Here is a 15,839-nt window from a genome sequence, read left to right as displayed (position 1 = left end):
GGAATATGAGCTGACAGGGGAAAAAATGGTCATCTGATAAACTCAACTACAAAATAAAACAAAGAAAATAAACTCAACGACCTCTACCAGATGAAACAAGTGCAGTTTAGTTCAGTTCAGTCACTCAGTCATGTCCGACTCTTTGTGACCCCATGGACTGCAGCACGCCAGGCCTCCCTGTCCATCACCAACTCCTGGAGTTTACCTAAACTCATGTCCCTGGAGTTGGTGATGCCATCTGAATACTAAAGATTATACAGTGAATATTTTTAAATACCTCAAAAAGACAAGACAGGATACTGGTAATATAAAAAAGAAACGAGTAGCTGTAAGAAGAACCAAAAATACTAGGTTTAAAAAATGTAATGGCTGAAATAAAGGACTCATGGATAGCAATCCATTTAATCATCAAAAGACAAAATTACTGAAGTCAGCAGAAAAAAGGAAACAATAAACAGAAAGGCAAGGCAGAATTAGAAGAGTTAATTAACATCCACATTAACACGAATCCCAGAATGAGAAAAGGAAAAAAATTAACAGATGATCGAAAAAAAATGATAATCACAAAATTTCCAGTTACAGAAATTTATAAAAGCACATAAAAATTCATGTGTTAAAGAGACCACCACACGAAAATTATGAATTAATAAGTAACTTTTCAAGTGGAAGGTAAATTTATATGACAGGGTGCAAGAAAAGATAAACAACATGTGTAAAGAAAAGGTTAATATCCACACTACACAGAGCCATCTGCTGTAAAACAATCAACCACAGAAGTAGTTCTGTTGCATAGCTGATATCACAGAGGTAAGGGAACTTTCAGGAGGAAAAATAAGATAATAAAACTGGAAAACGCTTTGAGTTGAGCAGTGAGGACTACAGAAAAGCATGTGTCTCGAGGCAGGTGCCAATACCAGCTGGAGACCTGAGCCTGGGCCCCTGACTCACACTTCAGTTGGGAGCTCACATATTTAAGTGCAAGAACTAGGAACAGGGTTCAAGAGGTCCAAGGCTGATATAGATGCACAGCTCCCAAAAAGCAAACTCCTCTATGCATAAAAGCAATCCATACAGGTATCCATGGCTACTGGAACCTGAATATAAGTCAGTTAAGAAAGAATTTAAGAAAGATAGCCTCAAAAAACACAAATCTGTATACAGGTCAAGAAGCAACAGTAAGAACCAGACATGGAACAATGGACTGGTTCCAAATTGGGAAAGGGGTATACAATGCTGTATGTTGTCATCTTGCTTATTTAACTTATATGCAGAGCACATCATGCAAAATGCCGGACTGGATGAAGCACTAGCTGGAAGCAAGATTGCCAGGAGAAATATCAATAACTTCAAATATGCAGATGACACCACCCTTATGACAGAAAGCAAAGAAGAACTAAAGAGCCTCTTGATGAAAGTGACACAGGAGAGTGAAAAAGCTGGCTTAAAACTCCAACATTCAAAAAACTAAGATCATGACATCTAGTTCCTCACTTCATGGCAAATAGATGGGGAAACAATGGAAACAATGAGACAGACTTTATTTTGGGGGGCTCCAAAATCACTGCAGATGGTGACTGAAGCCATGAAATTAAAAAACACTTGTTCCTTGGAAGAAAAGCTATGACCAACCTAGACAGCATATTAAAAAGCAGAGACATTACTTTACCAACAAAGGTCCATATAGTCAAAGCTATGGTTTTTCCAGTAGTCTTGTATAGATGTTAAGAGTTGGACAATAAAGAAAGCTGACTGCCAAAGAATTGATCCTTTTGAACTGTGGTGTTGGTGAACTCTTGAGAGTCCCTTGGACTGCAAGGAGATCCAACCAGTCCATCCTAAAGGAAATCACTCCTGAATATTCTTTGGAAGGACTGATGCTGAAGCTGAATTCCAAAACTTTGGCCATCCGATGTGAAGAACTGACTCATTGGAAAAGACCCTGATGCTGGGAAAGATTGAAGGCAGGAGGAGAAGGGAACGGCAGAGGATGAGATGGTTGGATGGCATCACTGACTCAATGGACATGAGTTTGAGCAAGCTCCGGGAGTTGGTGATGGACAGGCGTGCTGCAGTGCATACAGTCACAAAGAGTAGGATGCGACTGAACTGAACTGAAAACAAAAGAGCTGACAATCTTGAAAGTATCCAAAAAGAAAAATGAGCTTATCTAAATAGATAGGTTGGATTAAAAAAAAAAAAACAACACCATATGTTGTTTACATGGAACACCCTTAAATATAAATAGTAAAAACAACTGAAAGAAAAGGCACTGGAGAAGATATACCAAGAAAATGTTAGCCACCACTCCTGGGCATATATCTGGAGAAAGCCATGATTCAAAAGGATACATGCACCTCAATGTTCATTGCAGCACTGTTTACAACAGCCAGGACATGGAAACAACCTAAATGTCTATGGACAGAGGAATGGATAGAGAAGATGCAGTACATATGTACCATGAAATATTACTCAGCCATAAAAAGGAATGACATCATGCCATTTGCAGCAACATGGATATACCTAGAAATTGTGATATGGAGTGAATTAAGTCAGACAGGGAAAGACTAATATCACGTGACACTGCTTACATGGGGAATCTAAAAAAAAAAAAAAACCAGGTACACATGTACTTATTTACAAAACAGAAACAGACTCACAGATGTAAAAAACAAACCTATGGTTACTAGGGAGGAAATAAAAGGTGAGGGATAAATTCAGAAATTGGGATTGACATATATATACTGCTGCTGCTACTGCTAAGTCGCTTCAGTTGTGTCCGACCCTGTGGGACCCCATACACGGCAGCCCACCAGGCTCCACCGTCCCTGGGATTCTCCAAGCAAGAACATCGGAGTGGGTTGCCATTTCCTACTCCAATGCATGAAAGTGAAAAGTGAAAGTGAGGTCGCTCAGTCCTGTGTGACTCTTAGCAACCCCATGGATTGCAGCCTACCAGGCTCCTCCATCCATGGGACTTTCCAGGCAAGAGTACTGGAGTGGGTTGCCATTGCCTTCTCCGATATATACACTACTTTACAGAAATCAGATAACTAGTGAGGACCTACTATATAGCACAGGGAACTCTGTAATGACCTATATGGGAAAAGAATCTAAAAAAGAGTGGATACATGTATATGTGTAGCTGATTCCCTTTGCTATATGGCAGAAACACAGTATCTATTATAATTCAACATACACCAACAAGTTTTTAAATGTTAGCCAAAACAAAGGTGAAGTAGCTCTAAGTTTCCAAAAAAACTGACTAAAACAAGAAGCATTATTTTACATGGGTTTAAAATCAGCAAGAAGATTTCATAATTCTCAAACTGCATGTACCTAAAGAAACAGAGTAAAAAGCTTAAAAAAAAAGGATAGAAATTATTTCAGGTTAAGATGGAGGCAGACCCAACATGTACGCTTCTAACTGTTCAAGTAGCCAGGGAAAATACACACTTCCTTTGCAGCCAGGCAGCAGAGAGCTGTTGAGGTGACAGGGACAAACTGAGAGGTGAGCCGATTTCTTACAGCCACTTTTACCAAAGAGAACATGAAGGAACGTTTCTGTTTATAGCAACATTCCAGCTTATTAAGAAATAAAAAATAAATAACTGAATTAGAACATCAGCATTTTGCGACTCATCATTAATGGATTGAGGAATTAAGTATCATTGTAGGAGAGAACTAGATACTATTTACCTCTTAATGGAGAAACCATACACAAACCTATGAAAGTATTACCAAAACAAAAAAAGAGAGAAAGAAACAAAAGAAAAACCTGATTATGAACAAGACTGCAGAGGCAACTATCAATGTATAATACACAGAAAGGGCAAAGAAACACACTTGAAAAGCCCACAGCTGCTGTGAAATTTAGCAACATCCTTCTGAATAACCCACAGATTATAGATCTAAGTGTGAGATAAACAATAAAGCTCTGAGAATAAAACATGAAGAGAATACCCTCATGAACTTGGGATATCTCTTAAACAGGATACAAAAAGCACTAACCATTAAGGAAAAAAAAACCTGTTAAATCAAAGTACATTCAAATTAAATGATAAGTCAAACAGGATGTCCACAGTGTATCCTAAAAAGAAAGAGGAATTCCCATCTAAACACCAACTTTTGTATCTCTGCCTAAGTGGTACCCTCACACCCAGACTACCCTTCCTCCCTTTAGTCTGCTTCTAAGCTCATAACCAGCCTTCAACATTCTACACAGCTATCTGCTCCTCTTGGAAGTTTCCCCTGAACCCCTGTGTCTCCCTGCAGCTCACCCCTTCCCCTCTGCTAACTCATCACTCTGTACCACAGCACCTTAACTGCTATATTTTGTGTACTTCTTTTATTTACATACCTATCATGCCACTAGACTACACCCCTACTGAAAGCAGATATTGGTATTTTACCCAAAAACAGTATCTGACACCTATTAGGAACTCCATAACATTTGATATCAGAATGCTGGCACATGTGTATAACAGGTCTCCATAAGTATTTATTACAGTGAATTGACTGCATAAGCTACTATAAAAACATAGGGGAATAAAGGACTGAAAATGGGAATACTTTTGGCCCAAGCTTATTAGTTATGAAATCTTGGGAAAGTCATAACTTCCGTGGGTCTGCCATCTCATTGGCAAAATGAAAAAATGAAGTAGACATTTAGGATGTTATGATCCTAGATGCTATGGAATAAGGACTTCAATACTCATTCTGTTAGGTTTTCAAAAGCATCTTAGACTGACAACAGCAAGTGCTGGTGAGATTGAAGAACTGGAACTCCCATACATTGCTGTAATGTAATATACAACAATAATTGCATATAATAACTACAATAATGTACTACTGCTGTAATGTAATAATGTAATGTGGCTGTATAATATGCTAAAGCCACCTAGGATTTTTGGCAGTTTCTTATAAAATTAAACATACTTACCATACAAGTCAGCGATTCTACCTCTTGGATAATAATCCAGGAGAAATGAAAATATACGTCCATGGAAACATTTAAAACCAAATGAGGAAACAACCCAAATGTCCATTAATAAGCAAATAGATAAAAACAGACAAAAACTGTGGTAAACCCACATACAGTGGAGAATGACTCAGCACTAAAAAGAAACTAATGTATTGATACCCACAGTACCATGGATGATGACTCTCAAAACCACTATACTAAGTGTAAGAAGCCTGACATAAAAGAGTAGTTACTATATGGTTCCAGTCATATGACGCTCAAGAGCAGACAATACTAATTTATGGTGAAAATAATCAGAACAGTGTTTGTCTCTAAGAGTGAGCATGGTTGGCCAGAAAGGACCGGGAGGAAACTTCCTGGGTAACAGAAATGTTCCATATGTTTATCTGGGCAGTGGTTACAGAAATGGATACATTTATCAAAATTCATAAAACTAAATATTCAACACATAGACATTTTATCTGTGTGCAAATTATCTCAATCTTTCAAAAGTTTCAGCGATGTAATATTAATCTTAAAAACTTAGAAATTTTTACACTTACCTCCTTTTTTTTTGGGCAAGATTGAGTTCCATAAACTTATATTTCTGATACTGTTCATCCAGCTTCTTCAGTACAATATCTGCAGTCTCATTCCCAGGCTGTTTCATGAAGGAATCTACATCTTCCTTTTAATATCAAAAAGAATACATTAAGAATTTTACAATTCATACCTCAGATTTTTGACTGCTTTAGCTTTTTTAAAACATAAAAGGAGCTTGGGGGCGAGGTGGGGGGGAAGAGCTTGTGTTTCTTTTTCTCCAAAGACTTGTTTTTAACTTTTTTAGTTATAAAAAGTTAGAGACCATTTCAGACAGTGCAAATATGTTATGTAGTCAATGTATTCTTCTCCCACCTTCCTATTTACATATAAGGAAAGATGACCTTGCTGAGTTATATATATGCCATGCAGCACTCACAGTAAATACAAAAATTACCAACAAACATGTCATTTAGTCATGTGCCTTAGCCACAAAATGATTCAAAATTATCCATTTTATTACTTACAATTTTAACTCTACAAGCTCTGCCATAAAAATCATGCTAAATATGGTCATTAGGTTCCCAAGAGAAGCCACAAATACTTCCTTAAGTTATCAACTGATCGAAATAAAGTAAGCCAAAGTGTAAAAGTGTTAGTTGCTCAGTCGGGTCCGACTCTTTGTGATCCCATGGACTGTAGCCTGCCAGACTCCTGTGTTCATGTAATTCTCCAGGCCAGAATACTGGAGTGGGTTGCCATTCCCTTCTCCAGGGGATTTTCCGCCCCAGAGATCAAACCCGGGTCTCCCACATTGCAGGCAGACTCTTTACAATCTGAGCCACCAGGAAAGCCCAAGCCTAAAAGGCAAACAAAACAATCTTTTCTAACAGGAATAAATAAGCAAAAGCAAAGCAATAAAACTGAACAGCATTTTTAATGTATATTACACATGCTTATCCCTGAAGAAAAGCTAGTTAAATAGATAACGATCAAGAACTAAGTGAAACTCTATGGAAACAAAGGAGATTCTCTAAGAACCTTCCAGTAATTTAAACAACTTTAGTCCTTCAATACAGGAAACTTAAATTTAGACTTTTGCTGCTGTAGTTCATTCTCCTTGCTCATATCTAAGCTTCTAATAACATGTGCTGGAAACATTTCTTTTCCTATAACAATCTTTCTAGGAAGATGCTATCTCCATTTTATTTCCAAATTATCTTACAGTTTCTGGGATCTTTGCTTATCTGGGATAAGCATTATTCTTATCCATGCTTACTAGCTAGGGTTTCCCTGATGGCTCAGCAGGAAAAGAATTGGTCTGCAACACAGGAGATGCAGGAGATAAGGGTTCAATCCTTGGGTGGGGGAGATTCCCTGGAGGAGGGCATGGCAACCCACTCTAGTCTTCTTGCTGGGAAAATCCCATGGACAGAGGAGCCTGGCAGGCTATGGTCCATGGGATTGCAAAGAGTTGGATACCACAAGTGACAACAGGTGAGCACGTGCTTACCAGCTCGAAGGGAGTATTTTAGCCAAAACCAAGCAAGAAGAAAAAGCAAGAGAAACAAAGCAAAGGAGTGAACTATGAAGCCATCAAGTTAGACACTGTAAAAGAAAACTGAAAAGGTGAGCCTGAGGCAACATCTGAGTTCTGCATGGTGATCAAGTGTAAGGAGATAGCATTTTGGAGATAGCATCTTCCTAGAAGGATTGTTGTAGGAAAACAAATGTTTCTGGCACATGTTATTAGAAGCTTAGACACGAGCAAGAAGAAGGAACTACAGCAGCAAAAGTCTGTGGTTAAGACCCAGAGGCTGCATGGCTTGAATGCTGGCTGCATCACGTACTAGCTGTGTGGACCATGAGGCAGTTGTTTAACTCTTGTCTTGGCTTCAATTTCCTCATCTGTAAAAGAAAAAAGTGCCTCTTCCCCACAGGGGATTAAATGAGTTACCACATGTAAAAGACTCAGAAGAGGACACAGTAGCTAGTAAGTGTTCAACAAACATTAGATATGGCTAAGGGAACAGATGGAAGCACCAAGAATTCTATCCTGGGGTGGTGGTCAGGAAAAACTACAGAGGTCATATCTGAACTAGATGTTAAGAGATGGGAGCAGCCAAACAATGGACAAGGGGGAAAAAGATCAATTAAAGCAGAGAAAGAAAAAAATTACTGTACCAACTGGAATGGGGAAAAGGCAGTCTGACTTCTAACCACTATGGTACACTGCCTCATTACCGAAATGAATATGTATTAAGTATCTACTTGCAATACTGAAAGCACATTCTCTGTTTCTCAGAAGAAATATGTAAGTAATGTTATCCTTATTTCAGTTAAAGAAACAGAGGGGCTCAAAGTTGTAAAACAATATGCTCAAGATAAATAGCAACTGGGAAGCAGAGGCAGAATTCAAACTCTAGTCTCAAAACCAATGTTCTTTATAAAATACGTTATTTCCCATTAGTTGGGGAACATAAAAATATTTATATAAATTTGGATTGTTTATATATTGTATTGATAGAAATTTTAAAGATCTAGAAAAAGCAACTCATAACATTTCAGAGAAAATGCATTTTAAGATAACACTTAATATAGCCCCTTGATAAACTTCATCTTCCTGAATCAGATTTCTGAAGCCATCATTTGTTGAGCACCATGAATGCAGGATTTTAAGGCACTATGGAAATTCAATCTGACATTTAGTTATGAGTTTATACTGTGTGTCAGGAACTGTGCTAGGATCAGGGGAAATGCCAGTGAGCAAGATAATGACCTCACTAGAGGTCTGGAGCCCACAGACTGACCAAGTTTAAAGCTTGGATAATTCACTTACACATTGTGTGACTTGGGGCAAATTACTCAAGGGCTCCGGGGCTCAGTCTGAACATGTACAAAATGAGAATAACAGTACTTGCCTCTTCCTGAGTTGTGTAAAAGCATTAGGAATGTGCCTGGTACTCAACAAATTTTGTCTCTTGTTGATGATTAACTGGGAAATGAGCGGAAAGAAATACATGGCACATTTCAGGGACAAAAATAAATAAATAAATAAAATAGGAGAAAACTGAATCAGTCAATGCAAATATTCATAGAGTGCATATAAAAGTGGTCTAAATAAAAGACAGGGGTCTTCTGAACGGTGGAAGATTTCATCAACAAAAAGCCAATCCAGGTTCGATGCATGAGACAGGGTGCTCAGGGCTGGTGCACTGGGACGACCCTAAGGGATGGGATGGGGAGGGAGGTGGAAGGGGGGTTCAGGATGGGGGACACATGTACACCCATGGCTGATTCATGTCAATGCATGGCAAAAACCAGTACAATATTGTAAAGTAATTAGCCTCCAATTAAAATAAATAAATTTTTTAAAAAGGCAGAGATTAAGACAATATTGGGACAAAGCAAAAGGTGGAGAAATTTCCATTAAGGTTTTATAGTAGTTCAGCCAGAACTGAGTGAACAAAGATGGGTGATACTGGCCTGGAACACCCATCAGGTTTTCTCAACACTCAACTAGCTCTCAAACACTATTTCGAGAACAGCCTTATGGAGAAACAGGATTGAAAGCCTCTACGTGCTTCTCTGTTTGGCCTTGGTTTAGTCTCCCCGTTCAGTGAACCCTCCAACACGGCATTGCCAGCTTCCTCTGTGAACTGCACCCAATGGACTCTACGTTGTTAGAACCATGTACCTCAAAGTAATTACAAGTGGCTTCACTTAGACAACCTTCTAGTGAGCGCCGGCAGCCAGCGGGCTAAGGCCTCCATGGCCTAGCGGGTTCCACATGGCCTTCGAGAGCTTTCCCGGCCGACGCGCCCATCATGGGGTCTTCTTCTGAGGCCACAGGCCGCCGCAGCCCTTCCACACCCGAGGTGTCATTTCCGAGCGTCACACCTGAGCCCCAGCTCCGTTACCCCGTCCCCCTCGGTCTCCTCAGAACCCAGGCTGAGGCTCCAGCTTCTCACCGCCTCCCGTCTTCTCGCAAGCGGGGTCGGAACCTCAGGCCGCGGAGGGCAGAGGAAGGCGGTCCCTCGAAGCGGCCCCGCCTCCGCCCCCGAGTCCTCCGCCCCAAGTCCTCCGGCCCCGCGCCCCCTTAGCGCCTGTGACCTGCTCGGACGGCAGGCCCCCTCCCAGGCAGGTCCCCTCCCAGGCAGGTCCCGTCCCAGTTTAGTCCGTTCAGGCCGGAGCGCCCCCTCCCAGGTAATTGGGCCCAACGGCTCTCCCTCCAACAACCAAGGCCCGGGTGAGGGGCCAGGAAGAAAGGGAACAACAGCGTAGCATCAAGCACCCGCTGGCCACTTACCACAAAAACCGCTTCAGGAATCCCCAGGTGGAGTCGCCTCCCGTTCCCAGCAGCCACTTCTCCCACACCACAACCGTCCTTAGAGGCCGCCATTTTGGAGAAGCGAGCGCGCGACTAACGTGCCTCGCGAGCGGCCTGTAGCCCGGGGCCTGTGATTGGCTCAGGTCACAGCCGCGGGCCCGCCCCCTGGCCTGGTAGTCTGTGCGTTCGTTGGCTTACAGGAAATACCCGCCCCGTCCCCGCTCGGCAGGGTCGCTCGATCTGTGGGTTCTAATTGGCTGCGCGGGTGAGTGACAGGCGTGGAAGGGCCGCGGAGGCGAGGCTGGCTCTGCGGGAAGGACCAATACCGAGTCCTGGGAAAAGGGATTCCGGGGGTTTTGTGGGTGGGGCGGCGGGCTGGAGGATGCTGACAATCACCGAAGAAGCCGGAACGGACTACCAGCCTGGAACAGGCCTCTCCAGAACCTTCGAAGCTACCCGATCCCTTCTCGAACTCAAGCAGACACGAGACCTAGACGCCACCACGGGACTTGGGCCTCGGTGACATTCTGGGCCCACGATCCTCGCGAGCTTTTTGGCCCCTGAAGGGTGCTTGTTTTGAGCCTGCTTCCGAGGGGACCTAGTGGCTTGATTCCAATAAATACCCCGCCCGTTGCATCACAATTTACTGAAAGCCACCTTTGGTCAGACTCTCACCACCAGCTCAAACGTTTTCCAAACTTCACACTGTACATATTAATACAAAATCCTAAGAACTTTCCCGATGTTTCTAGACCCAAGGAATCCCCAAGCTCATCCACCACTACACCCGTTTTCTGACATCGAAGCACCGTGTTGGTTCCTGCCTCGGGCTTCCCTGGTGGCTAAGTGGGTAAAGAATCCACCTGCCAATGCAGGAGATGCAGGAGACATAGGTTCGATCCCTGGGTCAGGAAGATCCCCTGGAGAAGGAAAGGGCAACCCACTCCAGTATGCTTGCCTGGGAAATCCCATGGACAGAGGAGCCTGGTGGGCTACAGCCCATGGGGTCACAGAGTCAGACGTGACCTAGTGACCAAACCACAACCAAGAAACACGGACGTCTCTATCTTGCCTGCACGGGGTAGGAAAGGAGCACAGGTGAAGACACTATCTGAGTTATTTAAAAATTAAAATGACAATGGGTACCAACAAGGCTGTTGTAAAGATTAAATGAGATTATGTATATAGACTACCTGGGTTTTCGTGCTGGTTCAGATCGTAAAGAGTCTGCCTGCAATGCATAGATTGGATCCCTCCGTCAGGAACATCCCCTGGAGAAGGAAATGGCAACCCCCTCCAGCATTCTTGGCTGGAAAATCCCATGGACGGAGGAGCCCAGCGGGCTACGGGCTACAGTCCATGGGGTTGCAAAGAGGCAGGCACGACTGAGCAACTAACACTTTCACTTTTCGCGCAAAATACCTAATAAGTAGTTGGCATACAGTAGGACTACAGTAGTGAGGGAACTTGGCCAGGATGAAGAAGTGGAAAGAGGGAGGCAATTGTTGTTGTTCAGCCGCTAAGTGGGCAGGGCTTTGAGCTGGACTGAGTGGTGAAGGACAGAGTTTGCCGGAAAGTTTGGAGGATGGGAAAGAGGGCGCTACTAGAGGTGGGGTAAGGGCTAGAGGACTGGGAAGAAGGGAGGGGTTGGAGGGGTGGGGGGATGGCTGGTATCCCAGGAATGGAGAAAGTGGGCAGGGCAGTAAGACTCAACTGTGAAGGGGCTGAGGACTCGAGACAGTGGCAAGGCTTGAGGCCTTGGAACACGGGTGGTGGTGGATGAGAGTGAGAGCCTTTATATAGTAGTGACAAAACTTAGAAAATGAAATTAAAGAATACCATTATGGTAGAATTAAAAAACATAAAATACTTGGTAGTAGTCTTTATTTATGTACTGAAAAGTGCTAGTAACTGTTCAAAACCTCAAATCAGAAGACAGAAGTTAAAGAATGCCTGAGAGCTCCAGCATGTTCATGATTGGGAGGGACAGATATAGTTAGGATGTCTATATGTCTGTTTTCTCCAAATTGAACTAGAGAGTCAATGTAGTCCTAAGCAGCATGTTCTCTGAGGCCTTTTCTTTTTCATAGAAATTGATCAGTTGACTGGAATGTTTTATGTAATTCAAAGAACACCTGAATACCTGAACCAATCTTGAAAAATATGCATAAACCTAGAAGACTAATACTGCCTGATTTTGAGACCTACAGGAAACTGTGATAATCAAGACAGGGTGTTATTGGACTAAGGACAGATCTTTGGATCAATGGAACAAAACAAAAGGTAACACAAACCCATAAATATGTCGTCAGTTGGCTTTTGAGAAATGTTCCAAGACAATGCAAGGTGAAACGAATTTGTTTTCCCCAAATGTTTCAAGAACAACTGGATAATTATATAGAAAAAAGTTAACCTCTACCCCTGTCACCAAGCTCAAAAATGTAGTTTAGATGGATCATAGATCTAAACATAAAAGCTACAAATTCCCTTGCTGTCCAGTGATTAGGACTCTCCACTTCCACTGCAGGGAGCACAGGTTCGATCCCTGGTTGGGAAACTAGGATACTGCAAACCATGTGGTGCAACCAAAGGAGAGGGGGAAACTCAAAGGAAAACATTAAAATGGGAAAAACAGTTGGATGCTTCACACAGTAAAAGAGATGGTGGAATGGCCAGTAAGTATATGAAACGTTGCTTAGTCATCGGGGAAGGGTAAATTAAACCACTGTGAAATATTACTTACAAACCCACCAGCATGGCCAAAATTTAAAATACTAACAGCAGTCATTTTTGGCCAGAATTCAAAGCAATAGAATTCTCATAGACTGCTGGTGGGATAAAGTGGTACAGTAATTTTGAACAACTTTTGGCAGTTTTAATTTAATTTTTTGGCCATGCAGGGTCTTCATTGTGGTGTGCAGGCTTCTCTAGTTGTGGCATGTGGGCATCTGTAGTTATGGTGAATGGGATTAGTTGCCTTGTGTCTTGTGGGATTTGAGCTCCCTGACCAGGGATTGAACCCACGTCCCCTGTTATTGGCAGGCAGATTCTTAACCACTGGACCACCAGGGAAGTCCTGGCAGTTTTAATTTTAGATAAACACCTACCTGATGACCCTGTCATTCTACTCCTAGGTATTTACCCAAGAGATAGATCCACATTTGTCCACAAAAAGATTCAAACAAGAATGATTTTGTATGTATGTATCAATTTAAAATTTAGTTTAAAATAATGAGTACGAAGCACTACATTTTCCAATAACAACTGAGTCTATCATCAGTATAACTACACTAAATAAACTTCTAAAACATGTACTTCAAGAAGAGGGAAATGGTTCCAATGCAAGAAGGGATGGTGAAAAAAGAATTTGTGAACACATTTCCAAGTGTAAACAAAAACGTTTCTCTCTAACACCTTAAATTTGGGACAGGGCTAATATATTGGGCCACCATCATATGACCATAAGTTGGGAGGGAATGCCCTTGTAGTTTAAAAGTATTCTAAGGTCTTTGTGTTATTTAATAGAAGAGATTAAGATATTAACTTTAGGGTTTTTTTTTTTTTTATAATTTTACAGGTAAAGTTTCCAGGATAACTATTAAAACAAGAGAGTGCATCACTTCAAAAACACTGAATTGAAGAATCCCAAGGGTATTGAATGTCCAAATGAATGTTTATTGACTTGGAAGCTGTTGGTGATTCAGTTCAGGCTGCAGAAAGATCATCATTTGTTTTGACCTCTGATTCGGAATCATTTTCACTTTGGTACTTCAACATGGATTTTATCTATTAAAGACAGACAGATATATAAATCTTTCATTGTTCCCACATACTTTTCCTTGTGGTTATAAAATAAACTACAAATATTATTACATAAAACTCAGAGGTCAGTCTGCTCACTATCTGATGCTTGAAGCTTTATCAGGCCTCTTAAAACCTTCAGGAACCAGGGGACTCCCAGGGCATGGTCTGAAGACTGAAGGTAGAAACCCTGTAAAGATTTCTAGAGAACAATAATCAGAGGCAATGAACACCTGGATCATGACACTCTCCCTTTTGCTTCTGAGGTTAGCTATACCTCATCCATGTTACCACTGCCTGCTTCCACTTCTGTGCTCAAGCTGTTTTCTCTATGTCTAATGTCAAACTTCTATCATGCATACCTCCACTAGTCGCAGTTCTGCTTAACATTTTATAAGTGATGCCACGCACGCAGGCTCTGAAACCTTTTATCCCTGAATTAATTGTTCCCTCCTGTGATCTCCCATGGTGCTTTGGCTTTCCTATCTGTTTATATGCTTGTCTGGAAGATCCCTTTCCCACTCCCTTGACTGGCTACCCATTCTTAAGTCTGAGCATGCAACTCAGGTGCCTAAAACCTTCATACTGAGCTACCCACCTCTTCAGCACTGCTCTCAGTTGTGTCTGTTGAATGAATGAATAAAAGGTTTGCTGACTACATATCGGAACTTGGTTGAGGTTTCACCACACAACTTTGTAGAGGATTGGGTTTTTACAGTTTTGTCTTTTTAAAATGTTAGAATGCAAAAAATAAAATGTTAGAATGCTGAAACTGTTGTGCTGAAATTGAAGGCTGAAAATGTGACAATTCCTTTTTCTTCTATGAAGAAACAACAGTACACAGAAGACTGCAAAACTCTGTTCTAACACTGGTCTTGCCTCCAGTGACTGCACATGTCTGCATGCATGCTAAGTCGCTTCAGTCGTGTCTGACTCTTTGCGACTTTATTATGGACTGTAGCCTGCCAGGCTCCTCTGTCCATGGAATTCTCCAGGCAAGAATACTGGAGTGGGTAGCCATTCCCTCCTTCAAGGGATCTTCCCAACCCAGGGGTCAAACCCATGTCTCTTATGTCTCCTGCACTGGCAAGCGGATTCTTTACCACTGGCACCACCTGGGAAGCCCCTGCACATGTCTACCAAGGGCCAAAACAACAACAGTTCAAACATACGTTATTTCTTGTGGGTGCAGCACAAGCCTTGCTGGTCCTTAAGCCTGGTTGGGTGTAACTCATGGATTGAGGTGCCATCACAGAAGGGAGTCTCACTGGAGTTGGAACCTATGAATTCAAATGGAAGAGAAAACAAAGGAAAAACTTAATTACTATTTTATTACTCCGTGGTGCTGGAGAAGACTCTTGAGAATCCCTTGGACTATGAGGAGATCCAACCAGCCCATCCTAAAGGAAATAATTCCTGAATGTTCATTGGAAGGACTGATGAAGCTGAAACTCCAATACTTTGGCCACCTGACACGTAGAACTGACTCATTTGAAAAGACCCTGATGCTGGGAAAGATTGAAGGCAGGAGGAGAAGGGGACGACAGAGGATGAGATGGTTGGATGGCATCACCAACTTGATGGACTTAAGTTTGAGTAAACTCCAGGAGTTGGTGATGGACAGGGAGGCCTGGCGTGCTGCAGTTCATGGGGTCGCAAAGAGTCGGACATAACTAAGCGATTGAACTAAACTGAAAACAATAGTACCAAGAGGACAAACAACTGCTCTAGAGGAAATATTACATTTAAAGGATGTCCACTGAAAATGCTAAATGTCAGATATGAAAAAAAAGAGAAAATGCCTCCATCCTTAAACATGAGAAGATGCCAGCTGAGTCGTGGCAGACCCTGGAGATAAACATGGAACTAGAATTTCAAGTATTTTGCTCAGATGCTGACAGCGTTTTGTGCATTCAAGGACAATAAAATATCACTAGTTTACAAATCAAGTGCTCTGATGTTTCTAAAGAAGCAACAGATACTGGCACTGGAGAGGCTGCAGAAAAATCTCCAAGGAAAAAAAAGGAAAAGATGACGCACAGCCATGAAGTAGAAGGGATGCGGTAATATGGGGGTTACTTGTGACTGAGATAAGGACAATGAGGGGGGCCAGGCAGAATCCTTACTGGAACAGGTTCAAGAGAGGAGGAGAGCAAAAACCCAACAAACTAGTGAATATACCAAAACAGAAGCAGACTCACAGATACA

At 41.9% G+C, this 15,839-nt stretch overlaps 1 protein-coding gene across 2 annotated transcripts in view; it reads right to left on the bottom strand.

The window, feature by feature from the left end:
• The window catches only part of VBP1 (VHL binding protein 1), a 30,370-nt gene extending 15,464 nt beyond the window's left edge, over positions 1–14,906 (bottom strand). The window contains exons 1-3 of one of the 2 annotated variants that reach the window (XM_086385917.1): positions 14,827–14,906; positions 10,413–10,435; positions 5,524–5,648 (exon numbers count right to left, since the gene is read on the bottom strand). In XM_086385917.1, coding sequence (XP_086242043.1) covers positions 5,524–5,648; positions 10,413–10,435; positions 14,827–14,881 — 203 coding nt within the window. In that variant the 5' untranslated portion in view covers positions 14,882–14,906. Of the gene's footprint in view, positions 1–5,523; positions 5,649–9,809; positions 9,926–10,412; positions 10,436–14,826 lie in introns of those variants that run through there. The other variant, XM_086385916.1, reaches the window with a different exon arrangement.
• Between the last annotated feature and the right edge of the window lie 933 nt (positions 14,907–15,839).

The sequence above is a fragment of the Bos grunniens genome, chromosome X, assembly GCF_055505025.1.
Source record: "Bos grunniens cultivar Pamir isolate PY7600 chromosome X, Bosgru_T2T1.0, whole genome shotgun sequence".
Taxonomy (NCBI): Eukaryota; Metazoa; Chordata; class Mammalia; order Artiodactyla; family Bovidae; genus Bos; species Bos grunniens.
Note: the sequence above shows the minus strand (reverse complement) of the source record. Positions and strands in the feature narration are given on the sequence as shown.